Source organism: Centroberyx gerrardi, chromosome 8, assembly GCF_048128805.1.
Source record: "Centroberyx gerrardi isolate f3 chromosome 8, fCenGer3.hap1.cur.20231027, whole genome shotgun sequence".
Lineage (NCBI taxonomy): Eukaryota > Metazoa > Chordata > Actinopteri > Beryciformes > Berycidae > Centroberyx > Centroberyx gerrardi.
Window position 1 is genome coordinate 28147782 of NC_136004.1, and position 21033 is coordinate 28168814.

The 21033-nt window shown below is 43.9% G+C and overlaps 1 protein-coding gene across 2 annotated transcripts in view; it reads right to left on the reverse strand.

The window, feature by feature from the left end:
• kremen1 (kringle containing transmembrane protein 1) overlaps positions 1-12158 on the reverse strand; it is a 54595-nt gene extending 42437 nt beyond the window's left edge. For both annotated transcript variants that reach the window (XM_071902148.2, XM_071902147.2), the window contains exon 1: positions 11961-12158. In XM_071902148.2, the coding sequence (XP_071758249.1) occupies positions 11961-12039 (79 nt within the window). In that variant the 5' untranslated portion in view covers positions 12040-12158. The remainder of the gene's footprint in view (positions 1-11960) is intronic.
• Positions 12159-21033: the final 8875 nt, after the last annotated feature.

The window sequence follows — 21033 nt, forward strand, 5'->3', positions numbered from 1 at the left end:
AACCCAGGGAATGGGTTGACTAATTACACAAAATGTCTCCATATGTGATTTTAGTCAGTTTGGCAGTTAGATATCAAGTTCAAGAGAGAGACGAAGCTCCTCAGGTGCTGCAAGCTTGGCTTTGTTGCCATTTAGATATTGCTATCCTTCAGCTTCCTCTCTGCTTGTCATCGTGATTTGGTTTGTTTTTTGTTTGTCTCTTTTCCGTGATTTGAGGTGGGATGTTTGTTTAACCCCCGTGTCGTTTTTATCTCACCTGCACAATTTTATCATTTACCCTCTCTTCTGTGTTTTCACCACTTCACTTCTATGTTTCATCACGGTGCAAAAAGACTAAACTAAACTAGACCTTACGGGTCGAGCCACAGAACGAATGGACAGAGCGGCCCTTCCACTGTTGGTCATGGTAATTTGGCTAGTACAGCATAAAATGGAATTTTAGGGGTTAGTTGCTATGGTGACAATGCAGGTCTGGGCATTAATGCTGCAAAGTCTGTCACACAGAACTGTGCAGATGTGTTGTGCTATGGCTGTAGCCTAAAAGCAGAATAAAATAATTCTGATCATTTTAATCAAAACTCAACTGGAAGCTAACGGTACCGACGAGGTTAGCGTAGCTTTATCAAAGACTGTACTTCTCTCGCTAGCTCTTCTAGTCAGCATTAGCATGTTAGCTCTCCTCTCGCTCCAGCGACTTGCCGTAAGTCAGTACAACGGTACACATAAAAATGGCCGCCGCTCCGACCATCCTAGAATGTTGAATTGAATGGGAATGACCGTTCTATCCATTCAAGTTCTGTGGGTCAAGCCCATTGGATCCAACCACCAAGGTCAAAGGTCAAATCAGTCATCGGCAGCTTTGAGGCCCTTTTCGGTAACTGTTCTCTTCATGAGATCAGAAATGGCACAGAGTGGTTACTGGATTGGGCTTAATTTGATCAAATGTCTGAGCGAGGCTTAGAGCCATGTGTTCTGATTAAATGTAACTGAAGCAGACCGACATTGGATTTTGCTCACCCTTTGGGCAGTGCAGAGTATTAGATAGACAGAGGAGGGGGGGGGGGGGGGGCAGTGAGAGTCAAGAGCGAAAGAGAGGGAACGCATAGACCTGTATTGAATTCTGATGCTCAAGAACCCTGCAACTTTTACTTCTTGCTTGCAGTGGTGCATTAACAGACCCCATGTGTGCAGCACAAACATGCTCCCATCTGCATCCAATGAGTCTCCAGCGCGCTCGTTTGGAGAGAGTGGCAAGCACATCAGAAAAGGCCCCAGCGTGTTTGTTTTGTCTATCTTTGTAAACTACAGATGGAGGCACTGGCCCGGTCCCTCAGCATTCCTTGGCCTGTTTAGATTTCTCACACTTTTAATCCGATTCCATTGCGGAGAAAAGCTCCTTTGCTGTGGTTACACACCAGTCAAGACATTTTACCTTTATCTCTCGCTACACAGAATCCCCTTCTATTAGATGCTGGCATTAGAAGCATTTTAGATCATTATCACAAAAGAGCACATTCATCTCAATTTCTGGGTTGTTCTCACTGTTCTTCGTGATTTTCCCTAACATGGTTAAATCTCCTCTTTTTATTATCTCGCCTCATTGACCCAGTCAGAGCATGAACGGGGCACACATTACCACTGTATCAAATCACAAAAGGTCAGCAGATAAACCGCAACAAAACGTACTCCCAAGGACACAATAACAACAGCACAATAGGCTGCTACAGAGGGGACCACAGCGTTCAACATTCAGACCCCTTTTAACCAGCCACGTCTCCAGTTCCTGATCTTGACTGTGAAAGCGATCCTTTTTCACTGTGGTTTGTGTGGCTGTGGGAAGAGCAGCAGTACTGGGAACCAGATGGCTCTGGTAAAAGACAGGGGGCATCCCACTGCCCTCCCTGAGAAGGGGATCCATTTCGGAGGATCTATTGAAGACCACCAGATCCTGTTTCATGGCATCGGCCGAGTGTGACCGCCCCTTGGTTGGCGTTGGTCGTGGGCTGGTGCCACATTGGCTGCTGAAGGCCCAGCCCGTTTGTTTTCACCTCGGGGAGCTGTATTCACCTCCGACACAGGACAGACAACGAAATCAGGGCCTCTTGGCGACTTGGGTTTCATCCCTTTTGAGTTCAAGCCTCTTTCAAAGAGCCTCACGTTGCAATGGGATATCACCGGCTCCACGGCTTGAGGGACAATGGTTGTTTGTGAAAACGGTGGACTGAGATGTTCCTGTGCACTTCTAAAGTAGGGGTCCATTATATATCTGAACTGTTTAAGCTCAGTTAACTCAAAGGTTTGATTCGGGCAGAGGAATATCGCTATTTCACTTAATGGACGTTTATTTCCATATTCTTTCAGTCGACCACCCTGAAATGCGTCGTCCAATCCCTCCCATCCGTTGCACATTTCCCTGTCATGGCTTCTTAGCTCTGCCCACTACTGGCCTTGTTCCTTTGTTTGCTGTCCACTTAGTTGTGACTACTCCCTTTACTTGTCCAAATGTTTGTTCTGTCCACTTAGCCATGTCCACTTGCTTGGCCTTGTCAACTCAGTCCTGTCTGCAGGCGTTTCCTGCAAGGAGGAAAGGCGAAAATTTGCCTCTTCGGCCACAAACTGCTGCAGCTGGACACAAACCAGACTCCGGGGCTCAGCAGTGAAATTACTCTCCATTTATTTAAAGTGGTTGCCATTCCTCTACCGCACTAGAGCACAGACCTCAGTGGCCCTGGACCAAACATAACTAGAGTATAAAAAGAAGCAAAGTTCGCCGGACAGGTCATGTCTCACACAGTAGCAATTCAATATCCTCCCGTTATGTTCTTGGTTACGCTTCTCAAAACTCAGAATTGCATGTGACACCACAAAAATACATGGTTGCTTTGAAACTCAGTCTGTGGAGATTTTTGCAAAACACCCCACCAATCACTGGCGTGATGTTTGGAACATGTTACACGTTTAAATCAAAGAAAGAATAACAGCTCATTTACCTTAATCATACTATGTCAAAATCTTTATTAATAGTATGTTTAAAAAGGGAAATACAACGACAAGAGGCCATCATGGTTTTGGGCTTGTACCAAAAAAATCAAACCAAAGTCTCATTTTTTCTGTTCTCCTTGAAATATAGAAACAATACACCAGCCAATGAGCGCTATTTGGGAATAGCAAGGCTCCCGTTCCTATTATCAACACGCCCAAAGCTGATAACAACCTATTTTGATTTCAACTCATTATATAAATCCAACTCAGAGGCAAAAACTCATATTTTGTCTAATATTCCCATGCATCTGCCATTTCCTCCCCAGGGCTTAAAACTTATTTTAAAATTCCATTCTCTGTGAATTAAATTGAGTTTTGATAATGAAAACAATTGTTTGTGTGCGAGTTAATAGAATTCATAGATGAACATGGGGCTCTATGGTATTTCATTACTGTTCTCAGACTATTTGATTTACCCTTCTCGCCCCGCAGTGTGTTCCAGCTGATGGGCTCTGACTGCTGGAGAGCACACTAGCAAAGCTGAGAGAGAATGTCATTCGGCAAAGACTGGAGTGGGTCTCCTCATGCATAAGCAAATGTCAAGGTACACAAGAAGGCCAGGGAACACAGCTCATGCATAATGGTATTCAAATGAGCAAGGGAGGGGGAGAGAAGAGAGAGGAGAAAGGCTACGAGAGACAGGAAGGAAGTTGGAAAACAATCTAGATAGCTCGTGATGAAGAGAGTTGTGGAAGAATACATAAAGATGTCGCATTTCTTTACGGTGCTCTCTCCAAAACCAACATGTCACCGTTCATTCAGAAAACAACCCTGATTGGTCTTGACTGACCTTTGAGCAACAAAACCTCACAAACCACTATTTTGGCCGCGTGACAGAACAAGAACTCCAAGTGCACTCTCCCACCTAAACATTGTTTATCTCCTTCACGCTTGACAGTTGCGTACGGCCTCCACCGGATCGAACATACAGCCTCGGAGCGGCAGAGCGGGCAGCGGCTTGACAGCTTAATTCCATGTTGTCTCACGGGACTGCCTTGACGGATCAGGGACCAAACTGACACACTCAACCTGACACCACTTTGTTTGGGGACGCCTCTTTCTGTCACCACACACCATGCTTTGCATAACTATCGCATCCGTCATGCCTTGTCACCTCTGAAGGGGTGCTACTCCCTGCCACCAACACTAGCACCACCATCACCCCCGCCGCCGCTGCCGCCGCCGCCACCACCGCCGGCATCATCACGGATCCTGAAGCTGGAGCTAGCCAAGTTGCTTTGCATGCTGGGTCACCCAACCGCCTGAGCAGGTGGTGATTTGCACAAGGTGAGGGAAAATTGAAAGAGTTTCCACCGAACGGAAGTTTAAAAAGAGAAACGGAAAGAGCGGGAATAAGACAGACAGAGGTACTTTGATCAAACAAATGTAAGCCTTTGAACACGACAGGACGGGAATCACAGTGGCATGATAATAACCATGATTGTGTTTATAATAACTGGGTCTGTTTCTCCATGTCAGCGGTTGGCGGTTTTCTGGGCGGTCCGACCCTTTGGCATGGAAGAACAAGGGCGTTGCCCGCAACTTGACCTTCGCAGGGCAACACCCGGAGGTCAACAGGAAGTAACTGGCCTGCCGTTTGACACAGAGCCGCACGATACGGACCCAAGGTTTTCTCTTCTTCTTCTGTTACCAACAGTGAGCCAAATTCAACTTACTTTCAGCCAAGTAAACGAGAGAATTCTTCAAAACTTTGGCCTGTCTTCACAAGTCAAGACATGCTGAGTATTGGGAGTGTAGGGATATGCAAAAAAAGAAAATGCTCTGCGCTATTCTCCTCCTTTTCATTCTTTCTCCTCTTTGCATCTGGATCCTCTGTAACTCAGTCTCTCTCTCTCTCTCTCTCCCTCAGGTAGCAAGGCTAGGAAGCTAGTGCAAGTGTTACAGTCAGTGAAGGCCCTAGATGAGGATCAATGTAGCATTTTCTAGCGTATCTCATCTCTTTAAACAAGAAAGAGGTCTGTATAATGGGCTATGGCTGAGTTAGTAACCTACACTCCGTAGTCAATGAAAGTACTGTGTCAGCGTATAATCTAATAAGATCAGATACTGTACAGAGAAAGAGGAATTGTTAGTGAGAACACACTCCCTATGAACCTGGTAGTGTGATGGTCATGATAAGGTAGACTGAAAGCATAATCATGTTTTTCAGCATTTCATGTGATATGATTTAGAGTTTTAAAATTACCGATCCCAATATCTTCATTCGTGTAACACTGTTAGCAATAGCTAGCTACTGCAGTGCTACTGTTACACTCAGTAAGGGCCGTATAAGCAATGAGGAAAGTAGTATTTCTAGCATATCTCTCCACTATAACCTCACTATAACCCCCTGGCTCCTTGTCTGTCACTTCACAGCCCCAGCGCCAGTTGGAGCCCATATGCATAGTTAGTTTTTGTTAGTGTGTTTTGTTGTCTTGCTCATGTTAACCTCCCCTGGCATTCCATTAAAGATTTAAGAGGGCTCCATATGGGCCGGCGCAGGACTGATTATGCATGGACACAACACAGAGAGGAGAGCGACCTTGACTGGGTTCACTGTGGAGGCAACCAGGACTAGGGCTGGGTGTCGTTTGAAATTTTCCGGTACCTCGATTTCCATACCGGTGCCAAATCAATATTTTTTTTGGTACTTTTCATGAGGCAATCAACTCCCATAGGAACTAGTTTGCAAAGTGCGAGTGAGTGCAGCGTACCGGGGGCTTTTATTTTGAAATTCAGCTTCTATACACAAGATAAGTATGTTAGAAAAAAGATCGTACAGAGACGTGAAATAAAAAACTACTTTTTCCCATACTTTATTGTTTTTTACATCGTCATGAATACATTGCGGGAAGAGAGACAAGACCCACACACAAGTCAAAGTAACGCTATAAGCAATTGTTTCTGCTGGGAGACGTATTTGTAATTAGTTAATGTGTAGATGTCAGACCGTATTCCATACAGGACATAGGCCTATCTTTAACCCTTACCACTACATGCCTAACCTTAACCTTTACCCCAACCTAAGCCCAGGGTGTAGTGGTGAGGTGAATTATACATCACAGTAATAACATCTAACTGGTGTAAGTTACATGAATATAGCGTATTTTAAGGCAAAAAAAGAATACATGTGAGTTTTGTTTATATTGGTGGTTTATATTGGTGGTTGCCTTGTGATGAACACCGACTGGAGGTCATAGTTTACCCACTTTTATATTTACCCCTATATTACTGCCAAAACCTAATCCTAACTCTGACCCTAACTCTAAACCAGTCCTAACCCTAAACTAGCCCCTTGAATAAATGACCTCACTCCATAGGTCTAAAGCTCTGGTCCTACACACCGTCACGTCCATAGTCATGAGTTACTCAGATGTGTAGTTCATACAACACACACACACACACACACACACACAAAGTACACCAATCAACCCCAGTGGTTTGTCAGAACAGCGTCTGCTGCACAGAAGCTCATCAGGGGAGGAGAGGTTTCCATCTCTGAGCCGGAAAAGCTGGGGTACCGCAGAGGCCACATCTGAGACCCAGACCCCATGCACCCTCTTCCCATAATGCCCTCTGACACTCCCCGCACTGCGCAAGAAGGGTTTACCCACATACCGAAAGCCCTTATGTTAAACTCCTTAAGAACCCGCTGTCTCTCCTCTAACCCCGTCTCCATCGCCGTCAGCTCTGCCAACACAAGCTCACGTTTCTTCAGACGGTTGAAGATGGTCTGTTATTATCTCCTAAGAGAGAGGATCCAGCGTCATCGCTCTCTTTCTCTCTCTCTCTCTCTCTCTCTCTCTCACACACACACACACACGCACACACACAAAGATCCTTCTGTTTCAGGGGTTACAAAGGTTGATGGACCCCAGTCATAAACTACACTGTATGGGCTGCATTAACAAGACGAGACGGGGGGGGATTAAGTCGAGACAGATATGGTGGTGGGTGTGTGGGTGTGAGAGTGCGTGAGTGGGCCGATGCCGAAGCCGAAGCTGGATGGATAAAAGATGGAGGGGTGGGTGGGGAGGGGGTTGTGGGGCGGGACGGGTGGGGGCCAGCGGAGAGAGGATGTGAGACCTCCGGGTTTGACACTTGACGTGGCCCCTTTAAAAACCTGAGCAGGAACATGGGGAGTTTATGGAGTCTCCAGATGGCTAAGGCCGCCTCACATTTGAACTTTACACACACATGCACATGTGCACACACCTACATACACAAGGTACACGAGCACAAATACACACACACACACACACACACACACACACACACACAAAACACTTCTATCCTGACAGGGTAATGGCAGACTTTGACAAAACCCTGGAACTACATACCAACAGGAAATGGTGCTTGAAAAGCTCCTTACATCCTTCCACCTGCTTTCTACAGACAAGTGAGCGTACACACACACACACACACACACACACACACACACCATCTCTTTTGACTTGATCTTATCCAAACATCTGAAAATAACACAAACCACGTACTGTAGATCCCTATCAATCACATGTCAACCCAGTGAACACAGCAGCTGCACAACTGTTCCCAGCACCAAAAACTACAATCCCAACCTCTGTCTGAGCTACTGTTCAGCAGCTCACTTAGCGTTTCGAACCTTGTCTCGCTTGCTGCCCCGCACAGCGACACCCACAATCATCTGCGGCTGAGTGCGAAAGGCCTGACAGAGTGCAGGCCGACACCGTGCCCTGCTGGACGCCGATCAGACACAGAGCAGGGGGAGACGGCGGGTTGCCAGATCCAGCAGTGGGTTGCCAGTTCCAGCAGCAACTCATCGGTGTGTATCAAGCTACAAAGAGATCGCAACGCATGCTCTCGCTCATCCGTCCACCCATCCATCTATTTGGTGCCTGCGCTGCTTCAAGGGGCCGCAGGGAAGGGAGGAGAGTGCCGGCGTTGAATGAGAGTGAAAAGCTGAGGGTCTCCAGTTCGGTTCTGTCTCACACCAGGCCGAGTCTGGAAATAATCGGGCTGCTTCACCTGCAGCAAGTTAGTTTACTAAGATACCTTGCTGCACAGAAAACAGCTTTTGCAAATCATCCCGGTGCGGCTGTACAAGTTATTTCATGCACGTCTAGTTCAGCAGAGACTTGGCATGGACTGTGGATGAAATGAAAGCCCATAACGCACACCTTGCCTCCTGTCAGCCCAAGACTGGGCTGGTCGAGTGCAGCCAGATATCAACCTGATGTTTTCTTCATAAGGCCTTATTTCTGACAGCTTCATCCTCCTTGATCAAATATTCAGAGTGCATTCCACATTGCCAAAATGTCACAGCTTGCCCTTAATCAAGCCTCTGCTTGACACAACCAACCAAAGCTATTTATGCAAATGTTTTCCTTCACAGGTAATTGGAAGAAACTCCAAAGTTGCAAGTCTGCCTGTTTCTTGTTGCTCTTGTTGGAGGTCTTGCTGTTGTTCATGACTGCACAAGGTTGGTTCAGATGGGATTATCCCTGCATGAGCATACAATAGGAGGCAAACAGAGACACACACTGACACCCCACACACACACACCTTGCTCACCCTGCTACTGAATTCCCATTTCAAGAAGTGAGCCACCTCACTGCAACAGCAACACTGGCAGCTTCCTTCAAAAAGCATGCCTCATCCTCTCATTTCACAAAGACGATGCATCATTTAAATAAACAAAAGAAGTATGTGTATGTGCCCGACGCACTGTGGGACTCTCATCAGGGACCTGGACTGAAAGAGGCACCCATCTCCGACCCATCAATAGGGCAGGTCACGGATCCCAGGGACATCAACAACAGTATAATTTCCCACAGATTAACCAGCTCTAGCTTGTTCCCGGCACGGCACGGCAACATCCAAAACATTACCGGCTTACAGTGCAACGCAATTACGCTTCACCGTGACAGCTCTGACAGGATACGGCTTCCATTTGTGTGTACATTTCTGTCAAGGGCCTACGCAGCTGCCAAGTGAGCAAACGGCAGGCCGTGGTTAGACAAAATAGCATGTGGGAGTCTGGACGAGTTTCTTTACAAAGCACTCAGAGCTTCTCAGTTCAGGTGGAGCACTGGAAGAGAACTGATGCGCACTATGGCTAACAGATCACGGTTAACACTCTTGCTATACTGGGAATGTGAAGTACGCTGTGTAGCAGAGGAGCATATTTGTAGTCAGCCCCCCCCCCCACACACACACACACACTTCATCTCCATCCCTTTTTAGCTACATTTTCCCTCTTTTCCCCTTCGTATGTGTGCATGTGTGTGCATATGATGGAGTGAGTGCGCGATAATCCCTTCGCACAAGGTGAGAAACACTTTCGGTGTTAATATAGACAGTATTTCTGCTTGATATGATGCTGAAATCTACCAGGACTGTGAGAGCCGCATAACCCATTTTAGGAAAGCACTCCAGCATAATTGTTTTTGACACTTGATCACAAAAGCACCAACAACTGGCAGAGCATTAGTAAGGTGTTGCATAAACTTGCTGCAGCAGTTAAAGGCAGATTCCACTCAATTTAAGAAATTCATCACTCAATAGGTCCAGATTTTACTTCTTAATGACATCACAGACTCTCTTGTTCACCTCAATAAATGTTAACTGGACTGTCATAAAACATGAGAATAACATAGGAATTATTGAATTGAGCGGTATTACCCTTTAAAGGAAAAATTCACCCTCAGATACTGTTATAAATCATCAGTCTGTGATATTCAGTGTATTCCGGGAGGTATTTTGTGATGAAGTTTTGTAATTTATTTGGATTTTTTTTTTGTGAACCCACTTTCCCTCAGCCTGCCTCGTCTACTTCTACTTCAGTTTGGGATTTCCTACGTTTCCCAGAATGCCTTTCGACAACCCCCAGAGAACGGGCCTGAACTTGTTGCATTCAGCTCAGGGTTATATGTGTAGGTGGAGATGTAGCGTTAATAATAGTGATAGCATAGTAATGGCAAGAGAGCAAGAGTTTTTCCAGTTGAAAAAAGTCGCCCCTGACTCAAAACACAACACATCTTGTGGCTGCATTGCATTCTGCTCTATTGAGGCTGCTGTCAGTGGAGAAATTGGTCTCTCTGTGTTTTTTATGGTGGATTTTTCCTTTAAGTGCTGTTAGGTTTCACATGGGCATTCAGGTCTTCCCTACATTTTAATTGCATGAATCCAAATGTATTTAGGGCATCCAGCCAAAATAGATCAAAGAGAGCATGAAACACTCATTTTAGCATTTACAACAAGAGACTGGCTTCTTGTGGACGCATGAAATTATTGTTTTATTGTACAGTAAATATGGCACAGATGACCTAAACTGAACATAAACTTGCCCTTTTTGTCCCCAGCGTGAAGAGGGGGAATACCATAGCTTTAAATACTTTGTTAATACATAGGTACACATGGGAGTACTTACGCACTAGCCCAGATGGTGGACCCTCTAATTTGAAATCCAAGGGTATAATTAAGAGACAAAAAAATTAAAAAGGAAAGCATGAGGATTTGCTGCTTCGACATGAAACGCAGCGCAAATTACAGCAGGAGAAGTTTGGTTTGTGCGGTCATCATTATTAGATATTCACATTAAACAAAATATTCTCTGGGAAGGCAGCTTTGAATGGGGATCCATCTGTAACTTTGAAGCTCTGTAGACTAAGCATACCCTTGTGTTTTAGTCTGAACTAGATGGGAAATTAAATGGATGATATCAAATGTCTGAGCTCAGGATCCGACTGTTAAGAAAGGGGGATTCAAGTTCATTTTGGGAGGAAATTAATGTCTGTATGCTTCAATTAAAGCCAAAAAAATTGGCATAAATTCACGCTAAACTCACTATTCAGTATCATCGATACAATTCAAGTCCCTATAGGAATATCATAGCAATATTATAGCCATTTTGGTTGGATAAAGTATAACCCTTGTAAATTGAATAAATCAAATAGGCTATAGAGAGGTAGGCTACTGTATAGGATCAGTTACAAACAGCTGTATCTAATGCAAAACAGGTAATTATCTGCCCGGACGAGAAGCGCATCTGCTGGAGACTCGAGCGCGTAAAAGCTGCTGTTGGTTTGGGGAGGAAAGCCCATCCGATCGTCTCCCTGCCTGGTTAAATCAGCGGGGGAAAAACAGTGTGTGTAGCTTTGAGAGGAGCAGTGCATGTGTAGACTATTACAGGGCTTCCCGAACAGTTTCACGTCAATCACCCCCAAAACACATTCGGTCGTGGACCACAACCCCCCCACCCCCACCCCCCTTCTTCTCCCCATCTGAGACCTTTGAATATGATTTGGAACAAAAGTCGACAACTGTTTACACTGTAGGTGGGGAGACGACAGTGAAACCTCTGATCAGACCAGTCGGTCCTCTAACATGACCTCACTGTCCTCTCTTCAAACTAATGAAGTTGCACTAAACCATTCCTCATTTTGGCTCTGGGACCCCCTGGAGACCCCTCAAGGACCCCACTTTAGGTCCCACTGGTTTATTATTCCCACTGCCATAGAGAGATTTTACCCAACCGATGAACTAACCGCAATAACCGAAAGTTACTGCGACGGGAATCCTCTGTCCTGTTCGCAAAACAAATCATTATAATATTCCTATAATATTCGTATAGGGACTTATAGTGACTCTGCGGCACTGAATGCGAGTTAACAGCGACCTTGTCGTACTTTAGTGTATTTTGTTTACCTATAATATCATTACAATATTCCTGTAATATTCCTGTAATTGGGGATTAACAGTTCAGAACAGCAGCATTTGTGTGCAGTATGATTCTAATATGTATTACAGGATAACGACTCGTCCAGTGCGCAACGGAACAACTTTGGTGACACGGCGGCGAACGCAATATCTATCGGAATACATAACATAGTAAAAGGCGCAAACAGCGTGGAGGGGAAAAGTTTGAGTGGACTTACCGGTGTCGAAATGACTGAAAGCTGCCGAAGAAATAAACCCAGCGAGAAGAACAGCAGAGGTGACTGTCCAGGAATCCATCGCGCATTAAAGAGTCTTACTGGGTCTCAGGTGAACTGGAGTCTGACGGACGGATGCGCAGACTGACGGAGCTGACCGGGTGTGAGGCAGGAGTCGCTCCTTGGCCGCGTTAAAAGTCCCTGAACTTCAAGGCAGGTCCCGCTACTACACTGACACCACAAAGACGAGACCAGATAGTAGAAAGCAGGGATCCTATTTCCAACCCATGTGACAGGAAATAGGGGCAATAGATTCAACCTGCAGCGCTGGGGAGACGCAGCAGAAAGAGAGAGAGAGAGAGAGAGAGAGAGAGAGAGAGAGAGAGAGAGGGGGGGGGGGGGGGGGGGGGGGGGGGGCTGCAATGAACAGCAGGTTAGTAAAGTCTAAACTCCTTTTCTAATCACACTTGATAATATTAAAACGTAGGCCTAATATTTAAACTCCCCTTACTGAAAAAAGTACTGTAATAACCCTACAATAAATTCTAGAAAGATACCATACACATATCACAGCAGAACTATAAAACAGTATCGGGATATTATAGGAATACTATAGTGGTACTATAGAAGATAAAAACTACCATTATACACCGAGCACCACAGGTATACAACACTATAGTAAAATTATAGGAATATTACAGTGTTACCATAGGAGGTAAACCATTAAGTACGATAAAGTCACTATAAACTTACTATTGAGTAGGCTACCACAGACACACTCCCTATTTTATAGTGAGGATTTTATACTGATACCATAGGGGATAAAAACTACCATCAAGCACCATAAAGTCACTATAAACTTACCATTAAGTCCTTATTATACGAATATCATAGTGATACCTAGGAGATTAAAACGATCCATAAAGTACAATTAAGTCGTTATAAATATACTATTGAGTATTATGGTGATTTTTTTTTTTTTTTTTTTTTGTTAGGGTCTAAATTTAGGGTCCATAATAAGTTTGGAAACCCCTGGGCTATGGCATACTGTAGCTAGTAACCTACACTCAAAGGCCAGTGAAAGGACCTCAGCAATATAATCTAATACCATCACTAGAGTAGAGAAAGAGGAAATGTGAGTGAGACAGTTCTGCACATGAACCTGGTAGAACAATAGTTAGGATAGCAGGCTAGTACCCAAATACAATATAGAGTAGGATATGGATATAGATCAGGCTGGGGAAGTTTTTGTTGTTGTTACATATTGCCTAGAGCAGAAATGAGTGAAACCTATGGTCATAAAATATTCTAATATGTTCTGTCGTTTTGTCTGTCACTGTGCTAACATCTATCAAAGAAAACAATGCTGAAATTAAATCATCCCATATGTTACTGGAGACATCTGGGGGTCCCCGGACCCCACTTTGGGAACCACAGACTTCTTTTTTTGGTGTGGTTTCCAGTTGTTCATGTTCACAGTTATTGATTTGACATTTCCAAAACCACAGAGGAGATCTTTGGCATTTTTTTTTTTAAAAAACAGATTTTAAGATACCGGCGGTGCAATCCTTTAGACCTCAATTTCAGACAGTATTCAGAAAGCTGGTGATACTTTTGCATTCATGGTCTTCCAAAACTAAATTTAACAGATTAGAATATAAAATCAAGACGTGAAAACAGTTTTAATGCAGTTGTCCGTGGGCGTCATTCCCTAACACATCTCCATCAAACATCTTCTTATCTTGCTCATGGGTCAGAAACAGGTGCAGAGGGTGTGCAAGCTTACTTTCAGTGCATCTGACCACTTTGCCATGTCAGACCGTCGGTCCGATGTTAAGTGTAAAACAGCACCCTCGTGTGTTTTACTCCAAGCATCATGAATCACTCCACAGTGTCCAAGCAAAAGCAGTCAGGAGCCCGAAAATAGAAAATCCATTATGATCTCACCAGTCGTGAAGAAAATAACATTTATTTTGCCAAAACCTACGGGGTTGAGAACGGGTGCACTGGGAAAGTAATCTAGCATGACGTGTGCCCTTTTCAGAAATGTAACAGTGTGGCCTAAAGACACTGGCTAGTAAAAGACTTCACTTACATTACAGCAGAGCCTGAGAGTTTGTTTTGAGAGCAAGGGATTTACTATAACACAAGCAGCTGAAGTTTACCATAGTTATGACTGAGAGGAGGAACTTGATCACATTTATCCATCAAATTGCACGTTGGCCAGTTTTCAGTCTAAAGTGTTGGTCTGACATCATGTGCATCAGCCATTTTCAAGTATCAGTCCCTTTTTCAAGCTTATATAAAGGATAGTATATTGTTCCTACAAAGCACGTGCTGCAGCTTACTGCCCTCGCACTGAGTAAGAACTACTGAATAAAAACTACTGTGTGTCCGTATGGAAATTAACTTCAGCTGGAGTCCCGTCATTACCGCCCATCGCCCCTGCTATCAGTCTGTGATGCTGCTCAGTTGAGGCTCCCTTTGTCTCCTATGTCTGTGTGTGTGTGTGTGTGTGTGTGATCACATGTTGGGCTAGCCTGTACACGCTGCCTGGCCACATTCCTTGTGGTCTACTGGAGTTACTGTAATTCTGTTCTCTCTGTCTTTCGCCCTCTCCAGATAAAAAAAAAAACTCTGCACCACCTCTTCCATACGTGACATTCACACTTTGAGCTTCAGTGAACCTAGTCGTGTATCTGATCGAGGATAGCATATGCCATTTAGCAGATGCTTTTATCCAAAGTGCCTCACAGCACCATGTGTGCGTACATTTTTAGCATAGGTGGCCCCAGTGGGAATCAAGCCTCTAACGCTGGCAATGTGTTCTACACAGTGAATTATGCAAGACGAAGGCTGGAGGTCATAGCAAGAATATTTCACTGAAGTATCTTAGAAAGTGCTTTGGCACCCCTGACTTGCCTGCCAATGGGAAGTATGCATATTTGAATAAGAAAATAGGCCCAGATGCTTTTGCATTCACAAATTTAGGAACCAAGAGTATGTAATGTCCTTGTTCTCTCTTGGCTAAACATGAAAAATGCTTTGTTCGACGAGCCATTTCATAATTTGACGCACTTGAGAAGCCCCAAAATTGGGAACTTGCGTGTTCCAATGATTTCACAACTTGCGAAATTTGGGCAAAAAGTTGTGAAAAGTGTGACTTGCGCTCTCTTGCGAAAAGACCGTGCTCTACTTCTTGTTTTTGGCTGCAACATGATAAAATGAAGGATGATCATTTTGTCCCCGCTCTCCTTTGACATCACTCCTGAGTCACTGTTTGCTGTCGGGATGATTCTCCTCACTGCCAAAATAAATCTCTGCCATCGCTCGGCTCATTACATTAATTAAAAACAAAACACACACTGACGCACACACACACGCACACGTTTTTTTTGGCGACTACTCCTATGGGGGACACAGTGAGTCAATGCAATTACTCAACCAAAGCATCTGGTTGTTGTCTGAAGTCTGTCCGACCCAGACGATACCCCCTCTACCCCCCCCTGGCCACACCACTGTCTATATGATCCACATCATTAGCGGTTGCACACACAGCACAAGACATTACTGTGTCATTCCCATCCCATGCAGGCAAAGCTCAGTTGAAGCGGGTTCCCCTTGACAAACGACTGCCTCTGGCCCAGTCTCCACCATGAACCCCCCCCCCTCCACCCACCCAACCCTCCCGCACCATCTTTCCCTCTCTCAACCCTTATCCCCCCCCAACCCCACCTGCACAGGCCCCTGAGCTTACCCTTGTTCAAAGCCAAGATAAAAGCTAACATTTACACCTAGCCACCTGCACATAACCAGCAGCCGCTCCTCCACCACCCCTCCTCCTCCTCTCTCTCTCTCTCTCTCTCTCTCTCTCTCTCTCCGCTGACACACAGAGCAGTCATCCATCTCGCTCGGCCTCCCAGGTCTTTAATTAGGCGAGACCCTCAGGAATGTTTACTGTAACGTTGCTCCGCTTTATCTCCTTCAACATACAGACAAACAGAGAGGGCATGTAGGGTTATGCTGGGTTATGTTGCGACTATCTTGATCGTTCTGGATCTGGGCTCAACCTCTGGGGTTTATCAGGACTAAATGAACCAGGTGCGTGAAGATGGCAGCCTCCTGGGTTGATGTAATTACTTTTCATTCAAATATTAGCATTCGTTCTTGCCGGTTTGGATGGAGAGGAGGAGGAGGAGGAGTAAACTGATTGCACAATGTGGGATGGACCAAATGGCATCAACACATCTTGTTACCATGATGGATACCAGCCGTCCATCTTTTTTGCACCTGGTCCGTCAGACTCAACCCCCTCCTGTCGCCCCCGTAGCGCAAAAATAGGCATATGTTTAAAAGTTTTAATACGTACATTTTCAAAACCAAACCCAAAGCCAAACCCAAAGCATCTCGGTCCTTTGATTCACTGGGCGATCCAGCAAATTGATTGAAGAGGTGAAGTGGAACAGGATCATCGAGTAACTGCTGAGAAAGTGATTATGATGATGATAATGAAAACGATGTTCAAGATAAAGACATCGTAACACTGTCATGATCATCAGCCATCAGAAATATTGTAAATCAGAAATATTTACTCAGCACAGACTAGGAGCAGAGCCAGATGCCAGAAGGTTGTTGGCCAGCAGTGCCGCTCTTCCCGCCATAACACACACCGTCCCCGCCCAGCTCTGCGGCTTGTGGGAAACATCCTGAGATGGATCTCTCTTGTGGGCCGACAGCGGCAGCACATCTGACTCACACAACAAAAAGCTGTTGAGGCCAATGGTAAGAGAGAGCGAGAGAAGCAGCGCTTTTTCTACAAACATCTACTTAGAAACCAATATGGAGCACAGAAGAGCAGAGCCATGCCGTTGTAGCTGAATTTTGTTAACTAGGCCGCCAAAGAACAGCATGACCTTTGACCCTGAACCACTGTGTTGTGATGATACTTCATACAGGTCTTAAATATACAACTCTTTTATGTACATTTTCTTTATTGTAAATTCTTGGAAACCTCGTTTTGTAGAAACAGAACAATTATTTTAAAGTTTTCTTTACATTTGGACGTGGTGCATTTTCCTTTGGGAGTTTTCTGAGTCTGGTCTTCAAAGGACTGCAGAACATGGTCACCCCACCAAATCGAGTTCAATTCAAATGCTCCTTTTGAGCATAAACAACCCGAGGGTTTTTTTTTAGCTTTGTGGGGTATATTGAGGACAGACCTGTTTGTGTACCTCTTTTTTTTCCATGTCGGATTTGACAACACCGCAAACATCCTCTGATGGGCGTCCTTTCATTTCATCCATTCGGGGAACGCAATGTCTCTTTGGAGAGAACCACAATCCACCATATGCAAAGTGTAAACTGCTGATGGGAAACATACTTTGAGGATGCAAACTTTGCTATGGGTACAATGTTTACAACAGCCAAACGAAAGGAAGATGAAAAGCGTCTTGACATGATATTTCATTTCAGCAGCTAAACATTTCTGCGGCCAAATGAAAATACAGTCACGATTCCATAGTGTCCCGCATCTACACTGACAGAATCCATGAACATGACCAAAAGCGTGTTTGCAGGTTTATGGTTTCAAGCTGAAGACAAGGCTTTCCCCTGCATGGTCCTTATTAATACACCATGTTGATGTTCTGCTGATATTTGGCAGGTCTCCCACCACAACTCACTCCCAATTATGAAATGAAACTAGTCAGGGGAAAGTGCGTCAGCTATGCCATCTCCTGACATCCAAAATTCAGACAACATGACAGACCCTTGCCCATAAATCACACTGAAACTTTCAAAGGCAAAGCAATGCCACAGTTGTGCGACTCCAGTCCAGACTGTAGTAGCAGTACACTAGGTTTGTAGCAGGAGTACTATGGAAAGAGATTGCTGCCGGCAGAGATTGTATTTGGATTGCATAAGTTTGAATTTGTTGTGCTCATACTGAACCTTTGAATTAAAAAATCATTTATATATTTGTTAAATTAATTACAAAATTGAATTTGTAAGGCACAATTTTAAATTGAATGCAATGGCTTGAAATTAAATTACTGAATTTAATTTTTAACTAAAATTTAAAATTCAGTTTGCCCGTTTCAAATACAGTTTCTTAATTCAGATTCAGCTTCCTGATACACACATCCACATCCACAAGGGACTTGGCTGAGGAGATGAACCAGGCACAGTGCCACATGGCTTGTGGTTGGCCAAATGAAGAGTGTTAGCCCACTGTTGGCAGCCTTGCAGGAGGCGACTGCCTTCCAGGCGGCACTCAGGGAAGAAAAGTGCCTGGAGGTGGGTGTCAGAGAGCTTAATCTGAATTATGAAAACTGAATTTGAATTGGGAAAACCGAATTTGAAATGACAGTTAAAAGGTAAATGCTGCAGCATCCTGGTGGATCAGTGGTCTAAAGCGCGTACAATGTAACCGCAATGTCCTGGGTTCGAATCTGGCCCAGGACCTTTGTCGCATGTCATCCCCCTCTTTCCAAATTTTTCCTGTCTCTCTCCACTTTCAACTATCTAATAAAGGCAAAAAACGACAAAAAGAATATCTCTCTCTACATATATATATAAAAGTTAAATGCAATAATAAGCACATTCAATTTCAAGCTATTGCATTAAATTTCAAATTGTGCCGTACAAATTACATTTTTGAATTCATTTATGCAACAAATCCATTTTTTTTAATTCAGCGGTTCAATATGAGCACGCCAAATTCAAATTTATGCAATTCAAATACAATTTCTGCTGGCATTCATCTCTTTCCATACTGTACTACATAGTTAAGGAGGGCAGCCAATATAAGAAAAAACAAACAGAAACAAAGTATAGTGATGTTGAAGGCCATGGATACGTACAGCATGTTGATGACACTGTTATTTCACTAAATCTGTTGTAATTCCAGCATAAGCAACTGTCACAACCACTACGCCAACCAATGAATGTTCAGCGGTTCGGTTTTGAACAGCAGGACTTGCCAAAAGCCGGTACACTTGCTTGGAACGGAAACTACTCCTCCCTCAAATAAGAATGGATAGCAAGAAATTAATCTGATGATGTAGTGAGTGTAGGTGGTGTCTGTGTCTGGTCCATTAGAGCAGAGCTGAGCGGGGATGAGGATATGAATACTTATGAGATCTTTGACCTTGTGGGTCCTGACACACTGAGGAAGAGAGAACAAACCGTGAGTCATGGTGGTGAGAATACATAATAAGACAGAGAGAGAAAAACAGAGGACCTTAAATGCCCGAATGATCCTAACTGCGCATTCACAAGCACGCATAAACACAGAAACACACAGAGAAACACAAGCGAGAGTCTAGACAGCAGACCATACCTGCCTCTGAGGCCCGTGAATGTGGGCTAACTATAACCAGATATGAAATGAAGTGTAGAATTTCCAAAGATCTACATAAACAAGCGAAACAGACGCCGTTCAAGTCCAACTGCATCTATTCGTCTGTAAATCATCTCTTGCACTCACAACAAAATAATTATGAGGATATATAGGCAAGGCAAGGCAAGGTAAACATTATTTAGCACATTTACTACACAAGGCAAATTCAATGTGCTTCACATAAAACACCCAAAATACATAATTTGTGAGGTAAAATGTGACATTATCAGCCCATAAAATGACATTAAAAAGAATGAAAGAAAGAAAGATACAATAGGTAAGTATATATACTTAGCTTACTAAAATAAACAGCACCTACACCATAGTAAAATAGTACTACATGTTGCAATCATTGAATATTGAGAGGTATTGGATAATTCAGGCAGTTTGTAATGTGGGTAAATATAAAAGGTGAGGCAGAGACAGTCAAGTCTGGGCTAGCAGCAACTGGTCTCACTTGAAGGAATCACTTAAGGTGTGTGTAGATTGTATTCACACAATAATATATCTTCCGATCCTTGAAACTCTGCATGTATATAAACCACAGATTACATTCCTCCTTTATCGTTTCTGTGCATCGTACCAGCTCCACATTGCATGATAAGGAGAAGAGGGGAAAAACACAAACCGAGCGTGTAGGAATATGTGCCTTTTGAAGTTGCCTTTCTTCTTGGAACCGGCTTTGGCGTAACGTGGCTAGTTAAGCAGATCATTAAGCATAATGGTTGGGGAGGATTGCAAAGCTTTATCTCTAATGGCAAGAACAAAGTTCTTGATGATTTGGGGGATTCTGGACTTGGATTTGATGGGAATTCCCCTGCCTGCTGGAACAGTTTCCTTTGCTCAATATCAGTTTGATGTGTGCTAACAGACAGGTGCTATCATAAATCTAAAGTCAGGGAAATACTCTGACTCAGCTTTGGATACTGAAAGATTGAGGTATATGGGGATAAAGGTATCCTTAGATAGATTATGTCTAGATATCCAAGGTTCTCCCTCGTATAGAAGAAGTGTTGTTACTCACTTTGAAATCATTTCAAGTGAATATCACAGTGAAATATGACAACGAATGAATTACTTAAATTATGGAAAAGAAACCCTTGATATCTGTTGGCCTCTGCCTTTTTGTTGTGAAATGCAACAGATGTGAAATACCTAAAGGGATTATTTGCCTTGGCCAGAACAGTATTGAGTAAAGAGAGGACCACACAGCGCTATAACATATGGTGGTATCTGGGATCTGATAGGAATTGATGGAAGCAAATCACAATGGTTGCAGGCTGACTTCAACTTTGACGAATAGAGATATGCAGAACAGAGAGCAGCGATGCAGGTCACAGAAAAAACGAGTTTATGTCCTGAAGTGCTGAACTTCTTCAAAGGAAAACAAACAACCAGAACAAGGCACAACTTCATCTTTGCATGCCGTGAAGAAGTGCCACGATGGACATCTTTATTCATGAGAGAACAGTTGAGCTGTGCATAAAAGCTCCGTTTTGAAAATGGTTTGTCTTCCTTTCAGTTGAGAAATCAGAGGGGAATGTTGTTTGAGGATTATCACCACTAAAATGATTTCTCCAGATGAGAATGAGCTTTGAAAATATTTCCCCTCTAGGCGAATAAAAGGCGAACGCTAACATTTCATTATTTATTTTCCCTTCTCGCTTCTCTTTTGTC